At 27.0% G+C, this 25,658-nt stretch overlaps 2 protein-coding genes across 2 annotated transcripts; one reads left to right on the forward strand and one right to left on the reverse strand.

The window, feature by feature from the left end:
* On the reverse strand, positions 1–25,356 carry LOC112599136 (anosmin-1). The gene is made up of 7 exons (XM_025345900.1): positions 24,973–25,356; positions 14,250–14,454; positions 11,094–11,414; positions 7,241–7,431; positions 1,660–1,789; positions 519–715; positions 1–143 (listed from the first exon to the last, which is right to left on the reverse strand). The coding sequence occupies exons 1-7, from the start codon at positions 25,183–25,185 to the stop codon at positions 18–20; spliced, it is 1,383 nt and encodes a 460-aa protein (XP_025201685.1). The 5' UTR covers positions 25,186–25,356; the 3' UTR covers positions 1–17.
* Positions 1,801–5,518, forward strand: LOC112599137. The gene is made up of 2 exons (XM_025345902.1): positions 1,801–2,055; positions 4,678–5,518. Exons 1-2 carry the CDS (start codon positions 2,014–2,016, stop codon positions 5,254–5,256), a joined length of 621 nt encoding a protein of 206 aa, XP_025201687.1. The 5' UTR covers positions 1,801–2,013; the 3' UTR covers positions 5,257–5,518.
* Positions 25,357–25,658: the final 302 nt, after the last annotated feature.

Consider the following 25,658-nt stretch of genomic DNA (forward strand, 5'->3'; position numbering starts at 1 on the left):
TATAAATATTTCAATTTTCAAAGCTTCAATACAGTAGGTGTAAAATTTAATGAACCCACGTATTTGGATCCATTAAATGTAGTTGAAACTATAATTAAATACTCGCATTGTGGTTTTAATGAAAATAAATCAAAGTACGGCACCTAAAACAATATTAAACGACAATTAATAATTAAATATCTAACTAATTAATATTTTATAATATTGTATCTGAGTGTTAGAAAATATAATTAAAAATAAACTTACAGATATTGCATGCATTTAAATACGTATATAAAGTCATCATATATACTTTTACTAATTTTTATGACAATTATTTAGTTAATGGTAATTATACGTTTATAAAAATATGTCTTATTTATTATCATTATTAAAACAATTAATTCTTTATACATTACTTTAGATAATTTAAAAGTAGATGTATTATATGAAAATACATATTTAAGAATAATTAGTAACCTACATTTATATTAATATTTAATATTAATAGTGTCTAACTTAAAAAATAAATTACTTACCGGAGTTCTTACTCTTAATGGCTTACTCTCGTCTTTGCAATCTTTTGAAGACCATGATAATGTGTAGTGAAATTTCTTTAATGTCATAGTAACTGGTCTCCATGATAGTCTAGCATTAATTAAATTACGTTTGTCAGGATTTCCAATTACAACAATTTTAAGTCCTGCGATTTGTTTAGGATTTAATATTTTTTTTCCTAAAACAATAAATCAAAAAAAATTTATTTTTATTCTTTACTTATAATATCGTTTTTTAATTATCCTCTTAATTCGTATATATATATATTAATTATTTAGTTTAACTGCAGTCTAACCTCTACCTAATGATATGTATTAAGAACTTGATATAAATATAAAATATTCACTAAGAACTGAGAAATAAATTATATTGTATAAAACCATTAGTTCTTAATTTTTAGTTGGATTTAGACAAATTATAAAAAGCGTTTAAAAAATTATATATTTTATGAAAGTTCACAAGAAAAATGTCTACGAAGAATCTTGTAAGATCTAATAAAATGCATTTTTGTAAAAAACTATTGATGAGTATTCTTAAACAAAAATTTCTATAATTTCTATCAACAGTTGCACTCTTGAACTATTACTAAAATGTAGATACACAGGCAAAGTTTAAAATAAACTAAATTGTTATATTTAGTTACAATTAAATAAAAAAAAAAATATAGAAATTATTAAAAATATAGTTTGAGAAACAGCTAGTAAACTAAGGGTAATTGATTTTAATGAAACTAGGTAGTATTTTTGTTTTATAAGCCCATAAGTATGTTGTAATTAGTAATAACATAAGTTAAAGGTGAATTCAACGAAAAAAAAAACACATATTAAATGTCATCTTAATATTTTGATAGTCATCACTTTAATGTTATGGTGTTAAATGTATGTATTAACAAATGCGTAGGTACTTAAAAATAAAGTTTAGTTACGAGTTCTAGTGAATAATAAATTATATTTTAATAACAAAACTAATAATATAAAAAGTAACTATAAAGATTGATTGAAGTATTGAACAATAAAGAAATATTTATAATATTATACCAATAAACCTTAAATATTATACAAATACATTTCATTTGAATGTATAATATAGTTAAATAGGTACATTTATTACATTTTCATTCACCTTTGGTTTTCAGGGTTGTTGAAGCCTTTTGACCTGCGAATCTTTTTCTTCCGAATTCGCTAATGGCTTGCACTTGAAGAAAATATTCGGAATTTGAGTTCAGCTTTTTGATTGTAAACCTCAAAATATCCTAGCCAGAAGGGGAAAAAAAAGCATATAATAATGTTTTTCATATACAGATAAATGACGTCATCGTGCGACAAAATAATAGTTGCGAAACACCTATCTTGTTACGTGGTCCATTAGGATAAGTCGAGGGTAGTTCCATTGTTATATATTGTTAAATGTAATACTGTTCTATTTATAGTGGAAAAATAGTTCACAAGACCTCAGTACATTCATTTCATTCGAACGATGCATGTTGTCTTGGGCAGTATTCCGATTTGGACATTATACGTAAGTACTTAATTTTTTTTAAATTAAATTGATGCACATTGGTTATTTATATTTCATCACATTTATAATAAGATTTGAATAATAATTAAGCTTTAAGTAATAAAAATTAACAAGTAAGTAAATTATTTTAATATAAATAAGTCCCTTGTTTTAGAATTTAAATGATCTTAAATTTCCAAAATGTAATAGTTTTAAAACGTAATTTAAATATGTGCATTTTTGATAGGAAACATTATATTATATGAATTTCTTAAATTTAAAAATAAACTTAATATTATGTTATACTAGTCCAAATTCTAGATAAATGATACATTAAAAATATGTACTTGAATATTTTAATAAATATATATATATAATTTTCTGTGTATATTTTTTCTTTTCTTACTACAGGTATTATTAACAATTAATAATATTTATACTATTTTTCAAATGTTTAAATAAAATATCTACGTATAAATATATTATTTTAATTTATTTATTATGCGATTCTACAATAAATAAAATATTAAATGATACTACTTGTAAAACGTATCTTTATCATGCATATTTATTAATACAGATTAAATAATTTTTTTGCCATTAATTCAATGCTATTTCAACATCACTAATATAATCAATCCTCTATATTTTTAACACGGCTGGCAGTAAACGTATATTATGTTTTAATATTTTGAAAAAATTGTATTACACCTTTCCTATACGATAAATGTAATTAATCCTGGATTAAATTTTACATTGAAATTATCCTATATCAGCAATTAACAAACGAAAAAAAGAAAATTTCTATGGTACAAAAACCCGGTACCTATTTAAAATAAATGATAATTATATATTTTGATCAACTATTGTCTATAATATTAATAAATTGTGTTTTGAATAAACGTAGCAAGTAGCTGAATATTATACAATAACAGGAGTTTCCAAAAAGCTCCTTGTTCCTCAGTGAATAAACTTTATTATTTACAATTAAACGAACACACTAACATGAAAGAAATAAGTAACCATAATAGGTATAACTTTTTTCAGCCATTAATTTTTACATTTTATTTAAAGTATAACTAGGTACCTATCTAAAAAAGAGTACTACTCTTCCCGCTCATTTAATTTCTTAATTTATTCCTTACCTTAACATTGTACTGAAAATAAGTTCAATTGCTTATGTAATTTAAAAATAATTGAAATATAAAATATAAAAGTCAATGAAATAGATATTTTGATATTTATCAAGAGAAATTAACTCAGTATAATTTTTAAGAACTTTAATTAGTTTTATATATTAAAATGATTTTTTTTTATATAGTTTTTACTTAATCACATCATTCTAATCAAAAGTTTAATAACAAGCGAACGTATAAAAATTTTTATTTATTTTTCGTCTCTAGAATAAGATTTTTTTCCGTCTAATATTGAAGACTGGTAGAGCGTTATACTCGTATTAATATAACGTGTAGGATTGTATAATATAAGAAGGTAGATATTTGTGGGTGGTAGCATTTTATTAAGACCTATTACGATATAATGATCATATTTTTTGTAATACTTTGTCGTCAGGCATGCATCAAATTCAATACGGTGGAATATTTCCTAAATCTTTTATAATAGTTTCGCGAACCTTGTAATTTATAGAGTGCTGAAAAAAGTTTAAAAACAGAACTTATATTTAACCCACTTCAAACCTATTATAAACATTTTTTATTTAAGAACTTAATTTGTACATTCATATATCATCATATAAGTACGTTCTATATTGTTATATTATTTAATGAATTAGATTGAAATAATTGATAATCATGATAATAATAAACATTTTAATAAAAACAATAATAATTATTCTAATACAAAAACGAGATATAATAACTAATTGCATTGATATTTTAATTTTAGAAATTAAATATTATTAAAGTTGTTTGCGACGCATGATGTCTAGTGATCTAATAATTTTTTTTTTTAATTTACCCCGTGCAGTAATTAATTTATTAAATGATAATTATAAAAAATGTCTGCCTCATTTCAATTTGGTACCTAAAGAAATCTTTATTTATTGTTGTTGTATAAAACAATAATAGCTGTCGCCATAATTTTGTTTATTTTTTTACGCCGAAAACTACTTAATCTCTAGACTTTTAAAACTATCGACATTTTTATAACTATTATTCTAATACATTATTATTACGTGAATACAAATGTGCACTTCGTCCGAAAAATCTACCACTGTCAGTCACAAATGCACCCACCCCACCGTGGACACTATTTGCTTTTTTTCTTTTCTTGCCGGTCTTCAAATTTATAACATTCCCTGTATTTCCCGATATTTAGTGATTTGTTATTGCAATACCTGAAATACCGGCTGTCGTTATAAAATTTTCCATTTTACATTTATCTACATCTCATTCCTCCCCACGTTCGCATTTTCTGGCTTTTTTTAACCCTCATTTTTTTAAATTACCAACTATTCTTCCATTTTTGGTTTGAAATCTAATGAGTAATTTCTATTTCAACCATTTGGCGAATGACTCCCAGATAGTAAGATTTTTTCGGGTGTTTACCAAGTTCTGATTTATGTAATTCTTATCCCCCCCCCTCTTCGTCAAAATATTAACGCAACCATGTTTTTTTTGTCAGGCGTTGGTGTCATGCGTGTCAGTCTCATGTCTGTCGATGGCCCAAAAAGTGAGATGGGAACTGGTTTACGACCCGATGCTGAACGACGAATCATTCGATCGATTCGTCGCCGCCGACCACCACGCTACCGCCAAGATGATACAGCCACGAGACGATCAGCAGCGGCAGCGGGACGAGCAACAGCTATGGCGGCATAGGGATGAACAACAGAAACGACACCGCCACCGCCAGCTGCAGCAACAGAAGCGAGATGAGTGGCAACAGCGCCGCAGCAGCAGCAATAGCGATTCACGGTACGTCGATAGCGTGTCAGTGCCCGCGTCTGAGATTTGCAACTGCACGCAAAAGACAACGATCCACCGGCTGACCCAAAACCACTACCCCAAGGAACTCCTGTCGGTCACGTGCAGCGGAAACTGGTGCAAGACAGCCTCGTACCTAGTTCCGGTGTTGTTAAGATCGAGCACACAGTTAGCCGAAAACCAAGAAGAATTGCCGGATGAACTACAGCAGAACGTCAATCACTGGACGTTTGACTCCGTAAGGATTCCGGTCGCCTGTTATTGTTCAATTAAATAAACGATATTTTTGCCTTTGATCTATATTATACCTACATTATAATAGACCAAGACGTGTAATACGATATTTTCCCCGATTTGTTTTATCCTGCATCTCCCACCTCCTCCTACTAGTTCAACCTCAGTCCGGTGCTTTATCTACATTCTATAATATAGACAAAAGTGGACAAGTAAATGAAAATAATTGACTCAAGTAACAAGTCAAATGAATGCAAAATTTTTAAGTAAAAAGAAGTTAATGTTAACAAACAATACATTTTAATTGACTCAGTTTAAAAAAAGTTGTTTTACTTTTTTAGTGCGTAGATTGTGAAAAAATAGTAATGCATGTTATTTAAAATTTCTTAAATCATAATAAACAATTTTATTAAACTTTAATCATCGTTTTCGTTTATTGGATCATGAAATTCACTATAGCCCATAGTCATAGGTATGAATAATGTACGTATCATAATATTTTACGCAAAGTATTTTAAATAAATTATTTAAAGTACTTTAACGTGTGTTAATTTAATTTTCAAGATTTTTACCAATTTTTAAAATCTTGTCGGTAGTCGTACAAATCACTGGAAGTTCGACTTCATAAGAACCTCCGTAGATTGTTTTTTTTTTTTAATAAACAATTTTTGTTTGTTTGATTTTACCTATTAATACTATACCTATCTTTGTTATAATAGAACAAAATGTATAACACAATAATTACGTTATTTCGTTTTATCCTGCATCTCAAATGAAGTAAAACAAGGTGGTGGTTCTATACCTATACGTATATCTACATCGTTGTGCAGGGTTGAACCCTGTCGTGGGCAGATCCTCTCTCTGAGCAGAGTTAACTATATAATGGTATAAAGAAAGAAACCACGATTCCTTCCCCGCCCAAAAAGGTAGAAACGCCTATATGGGTGCCAAATAAAATATTCAGTTAAACTACAGACGATCAAGCAAGACTTTCAGGTGACATAATCCCACTAATAAAGTTCCATAGAAAAAAAAACTGAAAGTCGTGTCATATTTGATTCATCGATATTAATGAATACCTATATACAGTTACATTTGAGTAAATTTATAGTAAACAAAAATTGGGAAATAATAGTGACCGCTCTATTCAAAAATATAAGTATTGAATGTACCTCGTCATTGAATAGATCACTGTAATGAATGTGTTAAATTAGAATTCATCAATAAATCATTGTATACTAACAACGATTTTCATTGGAGATATTATTAAGTATATTTTATTATACATTTATATTGCTATTATAGTAATTTATTCGACTATTTTATATTACGGTATAAATAGGAAATCGTTGAAAGTTATTTTAAATGTTTTTGAAATACCATTTCGTATAGTGAAATACAATAATATACGTAAATATTTCAAATCCCCGTGTATACAAACCGGGTACTAACAATAATAGATAGTATGCTTTGCCCGGTCCGCGTAATTCTACGAACCAACATGTATTAAAAATGTGAGTATATGTGTGGATTTTGTAAGTTCACTTAGCAATGGATGGATTTGCTGGATTTAATGAACTATATATACATGGGCGTGTGTAAAACTATAAATGAAATAGAAATACTTAACAATTAAATAGATGGTAACAGTATTTTGTCGTATGTTGTTGTATAATATAATATATAGAATTTAAAATAATACACAATAATATGGAATATATCACAAAAATACAAGTAACGTAATATTATCATTATGCATTAGGTACATAACAAATCAGGAAAGCTTACTCTGTGAACAGGCTAAGTTCACGGTAACTATATGCGTCTTGTAGATACAACACAATAAATTATAATATTCTATGTACGACTTATAAGAATTTGTTAACCTTTATATTTTAAATACTCCAGTCCCCTCAGCTCCCCTCTAAAGTCTAAAGGATTGTCAAAACCTTAGAAGTGTGCCGCGACAAATCAGTAAACAGCGTATAATATCGCATTTATAATATATTTTGTATATTTTAACTCACTGCCGGGACCACATTCCGTTTGTGGTAAACGTGCGGTCCGTCGTGTACGCTGATGAACACTTTATATTTTCGCACGGGTAGAACGGACTTGGTGGGTGGCTTCCACGACAACACACACTGCTGGTACTCCTTATTGGTCCATTTTAACGACGACACCATTAAGTCCTGTGGCGGTCCAGGTGGATCGACGTCTGTAGCGAAACAAATTCAATGTATTATAATATATATATATAACATTATACACGAGAATAACGACACACACATATCAGTACATTACAACAATACGATTAGGTAACATTGGTAACCATATAGGTATAATAATATAGTTGAACACAGTAGCGGCGCGAAGGGTAGGCACGGGCGGACCCCATTGCCTTCTCTGAAAATATCTGGCCTATCCACTGACCCGCAATGAAACTTTATGAAAATTAAATATTTTAAAATGTGCATCCTAGTTATTATTAAATATTCTTCATTGTCTTTTATTAGTATAGAAACGGAGAGAAAGTATAAATGCATAATATGGAAACACAATAAGTAATATTTTCAATGATCTACGTAGACACGTAGTAAATTATATGATTGTTATTCTTGTTTTTTACGAGCATAAAAATAGAAAGATAACATTAAAATAAATTAAATATATAATGTCAGTTATTCTATTCGAGTTAACCATGTTCAAGCGTATAATTTAAACTGAACAATATTGAACATCATATGTAATTATTTCAATATTATTTTATTTTAATATGTCGATAATTAAAAATATGTTGATATTAAAAAAAAATATATATATATATTAAATTAAATATAACTTTCATGATATATTATTATTTTGATTCATACGTAATATTTAATTATGTATGTTATGATTAAAATATGATATTGTGGATTAATTGGATGGTATAAAATATAAATAGAAGGCATTAATATAGTTTGGATTTTATTTTACAGAAGAAGTCTTAAGGTAATGATAATTTATTTTAAAATTTTTTGTATGAATGAAATTATGTATTATTGATTATTCAAGCAAAAATTTTGTCGTGGTCTAGATCCCATAGATTCCTTCTCTGGATAAGATTTCAGCAGGAAATTTGAAGCAAAGATTTTATACCTTATTTAAAGTATATATTTATATATTAGTTCTGCAGTAAAATAATGTGCCTCGAATAGACCCTAAGGTATAAAATCCTGGCGCCGCAACTGGTCGAACACGTATAATAAATTCTAGGAAATAGCATAGTTTTATTATAATATTATGTCTGTTTTGTTGTCTTGCGAGTTATGACCTGAAAAACGTTACAGCTTTTTAATAATATATATATATATATTTTTTAATATCGTTCTAAAAATAAATTTTTATGTGTTTTTCTTTATAATAATATTATTTTATTTAAAGTTATTTAATATGGACAACCAAGTAATAAAACTTATTGGTATTATACGATTTTCAATAATATTTATTAATATATTTATATTTTAGATTGGATGTAATACTTTTTTTCTGAGTCAAAGTTGTCATATCAACCAAAAAATAATAGTTTTATTGTGATATAAAAGTGTCTATTTTACTTATTACCTAGATTATAAAGAATTCTGTGCTGCAACGCATATACCGATTAGGACAATAAATAGCTTATGAAATGAAAACTTGATTTAATATATTGCATGTCGGTATTACTCAGATTTATTGTTGTTTGTTACTTGATCACAATTACGTTTTATAAAAGTCCTAATATTGTTATAGAACTTTGATCCAAAATTAACTATTGATATTTGAAATGCAAGAAAATTTATTTTTTAACAAACTAATTAATTAGTAATACATTTACCAATGTAAAATATATGTAATGAAATATTTTCGGAAATCATTAAATCAACCTACCGTAGTTCAAACACTAATAGTAAAATAGATTACTATATAGATAGCAATATAAAAAAATATATACTTAGTGTGTAGACTTGTCTTTACTTAAAACTATTTTTTATGTACAAAGATAGGTATATAATTGAATTCAAATTTAATAAATTCATGATTATATTAACCAACTTGAATTTTACTATACAGCAGGGATCGTCAATTAATATTTTTGAAAAACCACATTAGGAATCTGAAAATTGTTCATGGGCCATCAAAATTTTAAGTACATATTTTTAACATATAATAGGTGTTATTTTAAAATTGGATGTAATGAGAACATTATTTTTTTATTTATTATTTGCTATTCTTTATAAATATTAAGAAAAAAAAATAATTTATATTACAAATATTTAAAAAAAATAATTATAAATATAATACAAATAGAAAATACATAATATTTATTCTTTGTCTGCAGGCAGGATAAAATTTGTTCGCGAGTCGCTATTTAGAGATTCCTGCTGTACAGTATATAGTTGTTCACATTAACCCCTTCCATATTTTTTAAATAATGTATCATTTATTTGTATGAATTAATATCTTAATATGAAACAATTTTTATTAAGCAAATAATATAATTTCGCTGTCAGTCTTATAAGCCTGTAAAATTAGAAGGATAGTTATCAATATTATTGATTTATTGAAGTGTTATTATCAACACTTAAATTTCATGGAACCCAATCGCGTTGCGTTTTTTTTTTTTTGTGGATAAAAAGATAATATGAAGTAGGAAGTAATCATCCGAGTCAGAATAGGACACATAAATCTAACCCACTCTTTCCTCATTATTAAAGAACCGTCTCCTATATGAAACACATGCTAGAAAAACCTTACAACCAATTAAATAGTCACTAAGTTCTTAAAATATATCAAAGCATGAAGAATCTTTACTAGCCCAGCCTCCGTGTAAGAGTAACTTCGCGAAGAAAACACGAAAATGATATGTTTATTGTTTCACATTATTGACCCAAGTCAAAAATTGTTAATAATGTTATTTCAAATTATTTATAACCTATATATCTAATCTACGAGTAAGCTATTAATCATCATTGTTGAGGCCTTAACTGATAATTTAAAAAAAAATCTAATGAATCGATAATAAAATATTAGTATATATTTTAAAACGTTGCGGCGTTTAATCTATAATATTTTTTTCACGTGTAATATGTCATTTTAAAATTTATATCGAATAATATAGGTACATTACGTGGGACTTGAGTATTATATTTTTTAAGCATAAAGGATATAATTTGTTGATGTATCACATAGATATAAACGAAAAAAAAACAAAATATATTAAGTCTAATTTTGCAACTCAGAATGATAATAATTGACAACATATAAATATATTATTTCAGTACACGTGCATCGTGAAATTATGTTGATATAAGCATGTGAGTGTTGCACGTGTAAATGAAAAAACTGCGCGTTTTTTTCTTGGTTTTTTTTTAGAAGGCGCACGTGTTTTCAATTAATTTATATATAATAATAGTGTTATATACAATATTTTGTGGTTACAACAGGCATTACAATCATTAGATATATTTGATTCGATATAATAATCATTGTATAAGAACCATGATACAAAATGATGATGTTCGAATTTCGCGTTAAATATTTATGATCAGATAGACATTCTGTCTATACGTAACAAAAAAATAAATATGTTAAGAGATTGTAAACATCTATTAAAACATTAAAAATAATGTTATTTATTAAGCTACGAATAATAAATTGCAAAAAAAAAATAAAATTTTATTTTTATCTTGATAGTATATTTAATATTATTTCAGTATTATCTACATGTAGATAATTTAAGAATTTAAATATCTTATTTAGACCTACCTATTTATAAATATAAAAAAAAAGCTTTCTGAGCCCAACACTATAATATAATAATATTATATATGTGGACATAGCTGCAATTGCACTTACTCGGTCCGATATCGACAAAAAACTGCTCGGAAGGCGGTGAGTAACCGCTGGTACCGTTCTCGTTGATGGCGGCTACGCGGAACTGGAACCATCGTCCTGGTAAGTGCAGCTGCCTGAACTGTTCCCGTGTCCTGTCGGTCCTGGCCACTATTGCCCATGTGGTCATACGCTCCGGTACATACTCGACGCCCACGTGGTGTCGTTCCTGGACCAAATACGTAACGTGACCTATGGATGTGTCCATAGACGGCGCAGACCATTCGACCGCCAGCGCCTTACCGTAATCCGACACTGCGACGATTTTTGGCACGTTTGGTAAACCTGTAAGCCATGTAAATAGCACGTGATTATGAAAGTACTACAGGTATACACTATAGTAGCCTCTTAAAATATACGGATTACTTACCATTTTTACCGTAAATAAAAAAGTTATTTTAAACTAGCTGCCTCCAACGATCATGCAGATAGTACATAATTATACTCTCTCAAAAATAATCACACTATAGTTGCGTCCAATACGGAATTAAGTAATGGTTCATATACTTCACTAAAATATACCGCGTAAAAAGAATTTTATGTATAAATACTTAAAAAATATTCTGCATTAAAATATGGAATTAAAAATGTATATTGTCATTCAATATTTTTGGATTAAAAATGTAAGAAACTTAAAAAAAATCTTAAATTTTTATCATGATAATTAATAATAATTTATAAACATCAACCATTACAATGTTTAACACATGGATGATCTGCTCTCCCTTTCAAAAGTGTGATATTTTTGATAGGATTCAATGATACATTTATTATTTGCTTATTAAGAGGTAGTTTTTTTTTTTTTTTTTAATAAAATTTAAAGTACCTACGCCGAGAGGCAATCTGGATAAAAATGGATTAAATTTTCAGACTTGAGAGGGAGACAGCATAGTATGCGCAATTTGATTGCAAGTTTCATATATAATAATATATTATAATTATATCAATATATTTTAGCATCTGCAAAAGCAATGGAGTTTAATAATGAATTGATTAATAATACTTCATTATTACCTGTATAATTTAAATATACAGTTATTATTATGCACACTATTATCCTTTGGCGGGGTCATTACTAAACACAACTTTAACGAGCAGATACTTCTAAAATTACCATTTTACTGCACTTTTCTATACTTAAATTGCCTGTTCAATTTTTGATGTAAATACGTTCAAATAATTAGAAAAATTCTCTACTCTTGATTATAAAATAAAAAATTATATTTGACAAATTCAATTTTTTTGTAAAATATCTAGTGTCATATACAGTTATCAATAAGTATATTAAAAAAAATAAATATTTTTTTCTAAAATATTAAAATTGACTCATGGTATTAAATTAGTGTAGTCATTTAAATGGATCACTTAGTATATAAACGTTGATTTGTAGTAAATTTGTGAAAAATGCAAAAATAAAAATATTTTTCACCCATAAATTTACTCTAAAATTAAATATATTTCTCTAATAGACGGAGACCGGTGCCCATTAGATCCTATAATATATGACTTATAGGAACCAGTCCTTTAAAATAAGTACTAAAACATTGTAGTAAATCATTGTTAAATTTCTTGTGCAATACATCCAAAAATCATATTTATCACCGTACCGAAATACGTTTGTAAGTTATTATGTACCTAATAATGTCATAGGAGTGACCGGTTTCTTTTAATTTTCGATGCACTCATTGACTCATACGACACATTAATTCGAATGTATAGGTAGATTATACATATTGTACGAAATGCAAATATATCAAGACTGAAATCACCATGTCTGTAACAAGCCCATAAAAATAGAAAACGAATAACCGTATTGGTGCCAAAAACGATATAATATTTTACGATAAATTGTACAGCATATTATTATACCATATACAGAGTGCTTCACATTTTTCTATACATAGCTAGCACAAAATAAAACGTAGTTGCTTTTCTTGTAAATAATGATAACAGTAAAAATGAGAATAACAATAATACAGTTGACTATTACTTATTAGGAACTCAAAATGTATTGTGGAGAAGGGGAATCTTGTTACTAAGAATTTCGATGTATCAAAATAATATTGTTCAGCCTATAATATGAGGTTTCTATTATATTTTAATTTTTAAACAATTTATAAGTATGTAAAATACTAAAAACGTATAATTTAAAAGGGCTAAGTAAATTGAGTTTGCAATAATTTGTATACATTTTTAAATAAAGAAATTGAGTCCCGTTTCCTGCTTTCAATTATTATATATACTACTATTTTTATGATATTATTAATTAGAAAATATAAGAAGCTAATCTTAATTAGTTAATTTAATTTTGATCTAATTGTATGATAATAAAAAATTAATCTTTTAAATAATAATTTATACAATGTATATCATAATTATAAAATATACTTATCATTAATTTTATTTCCAATAAAGATTTCATAGTTTGTTTTTTCCAGAATCTCACTAACCAAAATAAGCTCATCTGGGACCCAAGTTTACCAATCTCATATTTAGAAATTCTCATGACTTTTTTTAAAATTGAAATATCTTAAAAACTCCATTTAAAAACAGATAATATTTATGTCTTCAATAAATTTGATAATTTATAGTCAATCAATTCACTGTTTTATTAAAGCTTATCACAGAAAATCGGAAGTGCTGAACGAAAATTTACCATGTCGTACGTTCGTAAGACCAAGACGACACGTGCGAGTGTGGTTTCCTCTCAATATTGTTAGTTTTCTTATTGACCCGTAATAACACATTTAACACTCAACACTATCACGCGGTACACGGATAAAATATTAAACGAACAAACCACAGAAGGAAAATAATTAAGACTACAGAACTTTACAGTAAAGACCATTTATGACCAACTATAATATTATGTGGCTATAAAAATTCAAAATATCGGAAACTTGGCCGATTAATTTTTGAATCAACTTGGTTTTATATTTTAAACATTATCATACCATATAGTGTTATGGTGATATTGTTTTAAAGGGAATTTTATTTAATCGAGGTATCGAGGATTTCGAGTCATCAAGGTTCGGGCTACCGAGAATCGAATGCACAGTATTATTTTAATAACGTATGGCGTATCATAAACATATAATAATATAGGTAGGTATAACGTACCCGGTCGGTGGTCAGCTAAGCCGACGGGTGGCTGGCATGTTATTCCGCAACTGTGCCGGCAGCACTTGTACTCGGCATGACAAAAGTCGTCGGAACTGCATTGCTCCAAACACGGTCGGTCCAGCGAGGCGACGCTGTCAAGGTCGCCGACCGGACACTTGCCCGGCTTATTAATCCATCGTTTGTTCAGACAGCCGCTATAACACTGCGGACAAAATCAAAACAAAACAATAAAAACAAAATGTTTTAAGCCGGGATTGTTAATAGATACCATGCGTATCTATTGCGACACTCGTCAAGTATTATATGTTATTTATTATATTATTATTATTAGGTAAAAGTAAGGATGTGTGAATTACATATAAATATACGGGACACGGTGCAGTGTCAGCGATATATTATACTTTAAAATGTAATATCATATATATATTATATATACAGGATGGACCATAACACTCCTTGAAGTTTATATATATATATATTACAACTTTAATGAAACACACTTCTTCTGACTTAAAATTTAAAAAAAAATGAATTCTTTGTGCAGTGTCCAGAGTCTTGAAAAAAAATTGGACGATATAATTTTATACTTTGATTTATACGATTTTTTTACTACAAATTATCAATTTATCACAATAATATGGTGTACGTACAAATTGATACGAACTTATGAAGATGACGGCTCGTTGACGGAGATATTTTTAAAATTATATACAAGTATTAAATAGTAGGACGGTAGTAATTAAGTCATATAATGATTGTATTTATCTATTTTTGTTGATTACGTTTATAGCATATAAAAAATAAATAATAAAAATAGAATATATTTATCAGTTTTGTTATCAAACATTATGTATGTTTAACCACTGAATTGACTAGCTGTTAGAGCAGAGGATGTGAACTCCCCGCAATGGAGATGTAAGGGGATCTGGAACCTATAAACTCGTAGGTCATAGAGTACGGGGATGTCATAGTAATTTGCATCTACAGTGGAGTCAGCTTAATCCTTTGTTATTATTAGTTATGCGTATGTATAAATGGTTTTTTTAATTACAAATTGTTTTCAACTTTTGATGAACAAAATTCTTATTTTTCTAAAAAAATATATATATTTATCACGATTATTGGGAGTTTTGAGTTGTGATCATAATAAAAATATTTTTTGTAACTATATATTAAGTTATATTAAAAAATGCTGGCAACCTCCGCAAAAACAGTATATGGCCGCTCATAGATGGGGTTTTTTTTAGCAGAACGTAGATAATTGCACCCTATTCGGTGTTATTTATTCAGACAGACAAAACAAAAACTGCAGAAAACAGAATATTAGGCGCTAATTAAAAATTATAGCTCATGGATGTACCTATTAAATACTAGTGTAATTTTGTTCTATCGTAATCGTATTATTTTATTCTATCGTTATATTATATTTGCATTCCTATTTTTTAAATATGAAATTTCTGGAACACCCGTAGTAGCGTGTTTTCCACATATACCAATCCAATGTCCATATAGTCACTCTGTATATATATATACGCGTCTTTACGGTGCATACATTAACACATACCACCTATATATACACACATATATAGGTACAATATACATATTTTAATGGATACGGCGGACGATGTAAAAACGACTCAGGGGCGTCAACGGCTAATAATGCAGTTTTGGCGAAGCCCGTCCCGTTTTTTTTTTTTTTATAACTTCGTCGTTATAATCGCGAAGACTATTAACTATATATTTTATACAATACCTATATATATTTATCATTATTTATTCTTATACACTTTAATACACCAGACGCATATTTTACATGCCACCACGATTTTTTTTTTCGTTGTTATTTCTACATTTTTCCCCGTCGATATAATAACACACGACAACACTATAAAGTGTTCGTAAACAAAAAATATTAATACATATAATGCCAAGTGCATAGACTAAAATTTACAATCAATCAATTTTATTTACTAGAATATTAGACACAAAAAAATTATGAAAAACATAACCACCGTAGAAGTGTGTATACCTTGTACCTATATATGATATACGTGTTGTGCTGAGCATTATTATTTATTATCCATGGGTACTATTATACCTACTTATACATATTACAAAGTAATATAACAAAATGATTTGTCAGGCGTGGTAACCAATCCTCTTTTTTTTCTTCAATAACGCAGTTATTCAAAATATAAATTTTGGATTTTTATACATACTTAAAGACGCCATAATTTACAAGTTTTATTTTTTGTTTTTATATTGCTTAAAGGGTGCCCTTTGGAGAATCCCTCATCTTCTTAAATAGAAATTATTTAGTCAATAGACCATAATTTATCCGAAAATGTAAAGTATTAAAATCAAAATTTGAACGAGTAATTTTTGAGTAATTTAACTTGGTTTACAAAGGTTAATAGATCATTTTCTCCTTTTTTCTTTAAGTTATCACAATTTAAGTAAGAACCATGATAATATTACTTAACCACAGTACTTTGGAATAATTATTTTTTGATAATAGATTTAAATGATATTTGAGCTATGGAAATTTAAAATTTTTTAATAATCTATTAATATTTATAATTTATAGAAATAATTCGATTATATTAAATACAAGATTCGACATTACATTTGTTTTAAATTTTTATGAAACTATTTTTGAGAAATTTTATTCATGATACAAACATTTTAATAATTGAAACATATAAAATTTTTTTTTTTTAAAACTATCCACTAAATAATTCATAGTAAAAAAGGGGGTTCTCATTTAAAAATAAGAAGTTTAAATTTTTATAGGTCACTCTTCAAGTGTATTTAAAAAATTCAATAAATTCATTATCAAATGAAAAACTGGGGGTGAACTTGTTTAGTCAAAAACAAAATGAATATTCTTATATAGTTACATACATCAACAACGACAAATGCATTAATGCTGACACAACATATTTATATATATTAATAAACTGGATAATTTTTTTTATCATTATTATGAGCCAGCAATTTTGCTAAAGATTTTAATAGTAAATTGATTTTTGGCTTTTTTCAACCTACATTATGATTTTATATCTATATAATATGCACATTAAATCATTCAGGATTTTTGATTACTCGTCAAGGTTTTTATTTTTTGTAATTGTGATTTTTTTTTAAATGGCAACCTACGATTTTATATTGACGTTCTGAATTCCTATTTATAATAATACCAATAATTTAAATATAATATAATATTTTAAACATAATTCAATATTTTATTTTTAATACCATACAAGTTAATTTTAATTAAAATTCTGTTAAAAATATCGATATAAATAAATAAAAATATTTATGTAACTTTATATAATAATTAAAATATAGGTACCTAAAAGTATTCATTAAAAAATTTAAACTAGGTACAAAAAAGAAATTAATTCCCTAATCTATATTTCAATTATTCAATGATATTAAACAATATCTCTCTGATAAAAGTTTGTTAACTTTAATTTTTAAGCGAAGATAGTATGTTATTACTTAATGATAACTGTTTATAAAATAAATAAAATCTAACAATGAAAAATATTAAATGATTATCAACCATAATTATCACATAAATTTATTTTATTTTTATTCTCGCTATATTTTATTGATGATATTATCATAGATACTGAAAAATTACTGTTATTATACTTTTATATAAATTCTAAATATAATCCTTTAAACTCCAATTGAATCTCAATCACAGTATTTCCATTCTAAAAAATGAACCATATTATTTTAATTTTTAATTTTTTAATGACAAATTGTATTTAGTATGTACCTATTCGTATTTTTAAATTGTTGTGACCATTATCTGTCAACATAAACTTACATAAATAAAGTTAAAAAATAAGCAATCATATAAAAAATGGCAACAACAGCTTTGTTATTCTCTACAACTAATACGAATCTAAATATTTACAATTTAAAAATAACATCATAATTTAAAATAGACAATAGTTTGGTATAAACAATGATTTATCAATGGCTAATAAAAACAACTAATCTGAATATTTTAGATAGAGAAATTATAACTGCTTCTTAATACCTAATAAATAAATACTTCGAAAATATAAACACAAAACAAGCAATACAAAGTCTATGGAATATACTTTTTATTTTACAAACACGAATCAGTGTTATTTTTAATCTAAAAAATATTTAAAAATAATTTAATTTGATTTTAGAAATTGTATTTTACAAAATATAAGCTTTTTTCCTTAAATGATTAGGTTAACTTTAAAACTAAGAAAAATAAGTCATTAATTTATTTAGTATATAAATAACAAATATATTTTAAGCTACATAATAATTTTTGTAGTTCATACATGAATAAATTAATAAATAAATTATTTTATCAATAATTTACAACTAAATTGATTGATTAAATATTCGATAAATATATAGGAAAATGGTTAATCACTCATCATAAACTTTCATAGATCATTATAATATACTGAACATAATTTAAATTATGTTTACACAATAAATCATTATATTTATACTTAGAACTAAAATTTATACAATGCCACAAAACAATCTACAACAGTTATTTATAACTGGATTACACACCCTATTGTAATAAACTTTATTTTACATTTTAAATTATTGCACTTCATTTCACAACATTTATGTAATACGTGATTATTGCATCTATTTGTCTCGTATATTAAGTATAACGTGTTTTAATACTGGGCAAGTTAACTAATTTTTATTTTTTTAACTTTCAATTATTTTAACATAAAGTTGAATTAATATTAAAAAACATGAATTAAGTTTAAAATCAAAAGGTACTTATTTTCAGCTTGTAAAAGTTACTTAGTTAAAAATCAGTAACAATAGCAAAGTAATATTTCACCTAATAGTCAATACAACTCTTAACTAAGAAATAGTCAAACATTTTAATATTTTTAAAATAATAATAATTAAATTTATTATATTTAAAATATAATTAGTTGAACATATACTATTAAATATTAATCATTTCGTTTCAAGAATAAAATAATTAATTACTCTATCAAATTATTTTACTGTATTAGTTAACAGTAATAAATCATTTCAACAATTAATAAAATAATATAACCATTAAACTATTTTGCATCTCTACTTTAATTATCGTCGGAATACTCATAATACCGTGATTATTTTTCTAACATCGAATTTACTTTTAATATAAACATATAAATATTTTTTTAATTTTATTATTACAAAAATATCATAAGTAAATATCAATTAAGGGGACTGGAGCGTAATTGATTTTCAGTCGAAAATTCAGCTCACTACTTCAATCATTACACCCAATATAATGTTCTGATATTAATTTTGAACATGGATTTGTATTCGTCACTAAGTTATCTATGCTTTGACAATTTATTTTTTCTGATTTTTATTTTATTTTTACTTAGAAATTTCACTAACAAAAATAGTAAAAATAGATCATATTCATAATTTAAATTTAAATACATTGATATAGAATATGAAAAATGTTAGACAGTTAAAACATAGAAAATTTAAAGAAAAATTCAAATCTGCTTTTAAAATTGAAATCGAAACATTCTACTGAACGTAGTGATTGAAGTATTTTTTGAAAAAAAAATAATGTTTGTAATTTTATAAAGTAATATGAGGTTGACACGTGCATGCGTGTAGGTAAAATGACAAATGTATATATTCTGTCACAGTAACACCCCTATACAACGTGATCGTAACATTCCAGGAATCGAACATATCTGATTAATGATTATTTGTATTATAGTAATGTATACAAAATATGTATAAATGTATAGGTAATAGAATTTATTGTAGGAGAATTAAATTATATTATACACTATACAGGTATAGTTAAAATTATTTTTGTATCGTTGTCATTCGTTATAAGAAATATTAAGTAATGATGATGTAACCGACACATCAAAAATGATAAGCAAGTTCATATTATACGATATTTTATTATAATTATGATTACTGTTATTTATTTTAAATTAAAATAATTTACAAATTTTGGTGATTTTGAAGAATTTAGTCAAAAGTCTTAAACACTCACAAAAATTTAATGTGGATTTACACTCAACGTTTTAAATTTCCACTATGAACAACTTATGAGAAAATTTGTACTAAATTTTCAAGTTTTTTGACCAAGCAAAAAAATTTTTTGGACAATTATTTAAAAAATAACTGATTTAATTTATTTTTGTTTTTCCTGGCGTTTTTGAAAACTATTGGAAATTTTTACTAACCCAAATTTTAATGACAGACAAAATAAATAATATAATAATATTAAGGAAAACACACACACATGTCACATTGTAAGATCAAAATAATTATCACTTCGCTCAAGCTCAGCATTCTAATATATATTTAAACAACAATAAAATTGGAATATTTACATAACATTTGTGTTTGATAAAATTAAGATTTTTTTCAAATTATATAGATACTTTTTGAGTGGTAAATGAAATGATTGGGTAATTATAAGAAATTTATATTACATACCTTTGGTATACTTTAATAAAAAATAGTAAAATGGTAAAATAATCTACTATTTAAAATGATATTTATGACCCGCATAATTTATTCATTGTTTACGATGTTTGGTGACGACGATGGATGGTTTCTAGGAAATACTGACCGAAACGATTCCAGATTAGACTCACGCACACTTATGTTCGTTTACATTGCACACACTTACAAATCACTTTAATATCTTCATGTTATATTACCTATATTAATTTCCTTAAAACACGACCTGCTGCAGCCACCTTAATAATAAATAAGTATATAAAAGTGTATGAGATATCGGGTAAACTAGTTATATTTTTATTTTTTCAATAATTGTTGCCCCTATAACTGTCCTGTCCATTATCCATAAATAATATATTTTAATATTCTATGAATTTTCAATTATTATACTATTATTAAACATTATTATTTATTAGTTATTTCTTATGTACAGCATACATTCTACACCTATTAATTATTTGTATCACTATTATAGAAATCAGAAATAGTGCAAGACAGCAAAACTCTTAGACAGTACAATTATTTAGAAAATGTGTGATACATTAAAATTAACAAATTTTATAAAAAGAAAAGTTTACAAAACAAGATATATTTTAAATTGATGGGGTTTATAATAGGAAACTACTTAGTTTAACGTAACATTAAAATTAATTAACATTTAACTCAAAAGTTACTGCATATCATGGAAAAAATATAAGAGTTAGAAACAATTAAAATAAAAAAAAAATGTATTTAAAAGTAATTTAACTTTAACTGTTTAATTCATTAATGCCTAACCTTGATGTCTTTATATCAATTTTAATGAATTTTTTTTTCTTAAAAGATTAAATGAGAGGTGTAACTACTCTTCTAAATAAAATTATGGATATCAACAAATACTTAACTCAAAAACCATAGTTACAATTTAACCTGCCTTGACCCATTCCCTTTTAAAATATAAAAATGTAATTATATTTTCTAAATCAAATTTAAAATTAATATTAGCTTTTTAATTATCTTCTGGCTTATTTATTTTATAAGCAAATACAATTTTTTTTGTAAAAATTATTGTTTACAATTATTAAAAGAATAATTATAATAATTAATAATATAATATACACATTATACTTATTGTTATTTAAATTACGTTAAAATTAATTTAAAACAATTTTTAAATTAATATATTTGTATTTAGTTTTTTTACTAACAATTAGATTTTAATTTATAATACCATTATATAGTATATATTAAGGTTAGGATAAATTTTATCCGAAAACATCACGTTATATAAATATCTATGTATATTTATTTGCGTTGTGATTTAATCCTAATGAACCGATTGCCAAATAAATTATCTTGTTATTCGAAATCTATGAGTTATTATATGTTACTTTACAAACTGGTGCATTCCGCTGAAATTCCCCGCTATTATGTGTTCGTACATCACTTCATATTGCAATGTTTTTGCTCGATTAGCATACGGTATAGTTGATACAGGTATAGGACTTCAGATAGAGAACGTATTATAATAATATATTTTTAAAAGATAGAATAGTGCAATTTATAGTCTGCAGGTATTGCTTACTTCTACAATTTTGCGTAAAACCCAAATCAGTAATAATATTAAGTAATTATCTACCCTGAATTTTGTCATTGTATCACATCACATCATAATATAAAGTACATATTAAAAAATATCTACTTTGTAATATATTTCAAACTTATTAAGAAACAAATAATAGCCTGCATAGGATGTAATATTTTGTAATATTTTGAATCGTTATGACAAGTAAGCAATAAAATCAATACGATAGCATGACAGATAATTTATAAATTATTTATGTATATCAAACTACATTAATTTTTTATTAGAAACACTATTATAATTATTTTCATCATGAAATTTATAAATTAATATTTAGCATAATTAGCTATTTAGCTTCATCAAACGAGTGAAATTAGGTCAAATAAAACACAATTGTATAACCTTTTTAGTGCTTATCCAATTAAGATTTTATATATATATTATAAAGAAAAGTTTAGGTAGATATTTCCAGTAACCTTTAGTTAATTTATCAACACGTTTACAGTAGGCAGTAGCTAATGAAACATTATTGTTATGTCTAATTTATGTCGGCCAATCAGTAATGACAATATTTTAAAAAGAAAAAACTATTTTTTTATTTTTGTTTATCTTTTACTAACATTTAGATGATGAAAATATAATATATTGCAGGCATATTTATGAAATAATAAATTAATAGATAAATACACAATAATATTATTCTTATTTCTTAATAATTCTACACATAATATTCTACGCGTCAAATTTTCTAAACTAAAACAAACCTCGAGAAGAGCAAAGATCCGCTGCGCATTAATTTCTTGTTAAGAAAAAAACACTAGAATTTCTTGTATGCAAACCCCGATAAAGGACAACCGTATAATATCTATCATTTCATTTAAATCAAATCCATTCGTTTAAATCGTATTTTATACAAAATATAATATTGTAATGAATCGACCAGAAAGACTGTGATACAAGTATACGTAGGTGCAGTTGTGTCGTTTCATGAAATTTCTGCAATGTACAATTAATAATATAACCAATTATTATTCATCATATCCCATTATAAATATATATAAGCAGGAATACTAGGGACAGATCGCATTGCTCACAAGTCATTTCATTAAGTGTTATTTCATGGCAAATGATGAGATGGAGTATGATGGGTGTTGTATATATTAAGGGGTGCAAAAAATAAATAATACAGTGTAGTTCATTTTAATTAGTAATTGAATTATTTTACTCGTCACTCAAATAAAATTCTAATGAAATAAAATTACTTTACTTTTCAATCAGAAAAGTAAAGTTAATAAATTAACTACGTTAATTATACATCGAACAAAATAAAATTGTAAACAATCGTTATTCGATGAAAGTTATTGGAATTAGTATGTTAATAAAATTTAAAAAAAGAAAAAAAATAAACATCAATAAAATGAGATATAAATCTGAAATGCCCTAGATGATAATATTTTATCTTCAAAGTTTATAATGAATCAATAAATGCACTCTAATTTTAAAAGTAACAGATTAAAATAGATAATTGCAAACTCAAAATTTGGAGTTGTACGTTCATAAGACGAAAGCAACACATCATGTGGTGCTCCCATAAGAAGATGTTACACCCGAATTTATTGTCTCTGTCTTATAAATGTAAACACATCAAATTTACTTTCAGTACAAAACTGATTTTATGTTTTTCACTTTAATATAGAGCAAATTGACTTATTATCAAATTTAAAGATAAGAATATTATTTGTAATATTTGTAATCTTTCGTCGGTTTTATACGATATTTTAAGTTTTAAGTGAATAGTGAATATGTATTCTATTACTAAATTATAAAAATACTCATAACTTATTTAAAAATTAAAATAACGTAAAAAAACGAGGAAAAATAACTAATAATATTCTTTTCTTTGAGATTGACAATAAGTCAATTTGCTCAAATAATTAAGTTAACAACATAAAATTGGTTCTACTGAGGGAAATTTTTTTATATTGTATGTTTGTTAAACGGATACAATACCACGCGGGTGTAACATTTTCTTAATACAATATTTATTACATATAAAACCATAATAATTTCACATGACACATTAAAATAATTCTGTGTAAATGAAGAAAACCCAAATAAACTTTTACCTAATTTACAGCGCAAATACGTATTTATTCCAGATCATTGAAATCTAAACTATGATGTGTTAAAATTAAATATATTATTTATTAATAATGTAATCCCGTATCACATTATACTAGTATGGTCAAATAAAGCCATCCAGACGGCTCGAGTGGTATAATATACCTAAAAGTTATTCGTAACCGATGGTCGTTGCATATCTATACGTTTGAATGTCCATATTTAAAATTCTGAAATCGATTGATGAAATCAATGGGAATACTTATATGTAGACCCAAGTTTACAGCTACATCGTCCGTCGTGTCGCGTCGCGTCCAAAAGTCGAGTGAGGTCTGATACTCGTGAAATAATTTTCCGGGAGATGGTGGGATATACATACCTAGTGAATAGTTTGGTACACGCGGTATACCACGATTGAAACGATCGATCGGATTACAGCAAAAGGCACACGACGGTAACTGTTGTAGTCTGGCTTAAGTGTACGCATGCGTAAATGTGTATACGTACTTTGGGCTGTTCGGCGGAGACGTGGCGGTAACACTTAGCGAAACAACGTGCATCGCGCACGGGATCGCCAACGAGTGCAGTTATCGCGTCAGCGGTGGCTGCATCGGTGGTGGCGGTTGCATCGGTGGCGACGGCAGCGGCAAAGACCGCGGTCGACTGCAACACGATGTACCACCGAAACGAGGCGGAAGACGGTCGTGCGCGGCACTTCATGATGACGATTCGTCAAAGTCCAGTCGCCGGTTCGATGCGTTTCAGTCGCTGTCCAAACTGGTGTACGCGTGCATCGGCGGTATGCAATACACGGCGGCTGCAGCCTATGACCATTCGCGACGGCTACGGATGCGTTAGCGTGTGTCGTCGGCAGGTATTCCAGACAACAACACCACCACTACTACCACTACCGTCTACCACCGCCGCCACCGCCAACGCCGCCAACGCCGCTGCCGCCGCCGCCGCCGGTGCCGAAGACGGCCGACCGAACACCCACCCACCCACCAATCCGCATCTCGTTATTATATTATTTGCGTGCGTGTGCTAGTGCACTTGCTGCTGCTGCGTACTGCTGCAAGCGCGGGTGGCGGTGTCGGCTGCAGAGATTACGGCAACAATGGTATACAGGGTGAATCTTCGGACACGCTCAACCCCGTTTTTCCATTTTTTAACGGCGAATTTTTTTTTCTACG

This window comes from Melanaphis sacchari, unplaced genomic scaffold, assembly GCF_002803265.2.
Source record: "Melanaphis sacchari strain LSU unplaced genomic scaffold, SCAv2.0 Contig4_pilon_pilon, whole genome shotgun sequence".
NCBI classification, from domain to species: domain Eukaryota; kingdom Metazoa; phylum Arthropoda; class Insecta; order Hemiptera; family Aphididae; genus Melanaphis; species Melanaphis sacchari.

What these genes read in the sequence shown, in the direction of transcription:
- LOC112599137 (XM_025345902.1), top strand. Translation starts at nt 2,014, where the DNA reads ATGCATGTTGTCTTGGGCAGTATTCCGATTTGGACATTATAC. An exon ending in TTCCGATTTGGACATTATAC is followed by an intron (nt 2,056 to 4,677) that starts GTAAGTACTTAA and finishes TTTTTTTGTCAG; the next exon opens with GCGTTGGTGTCATGCGTGTC.
- LOC112599136 (XM_025345900.1), bottom strand. Translation starts at nt 25,185, where the DNA reads ATGAAGTGCCGCGCACGACCGTCTTCCGCCTCGTTTCGGTGGTACATC. An exon ending in AACGGAATGTGGTCCCGGCA is followed by an intron (nt 1,790 to 7,240) that starts GTGAGTTAAAAT and finishes CCTTCTGGCTAG; the next exon opens with GATATTTTGAGGTTTACAAT. An exon ending in AACAACCCTGAAAACCAAAG is followed by an intron (nt 716 to 1,659) that starts GTGAATGAAAAT and finishes TTATTGTTTTAG; the next exon opens with GAAAAAAAATATTAAATCCT.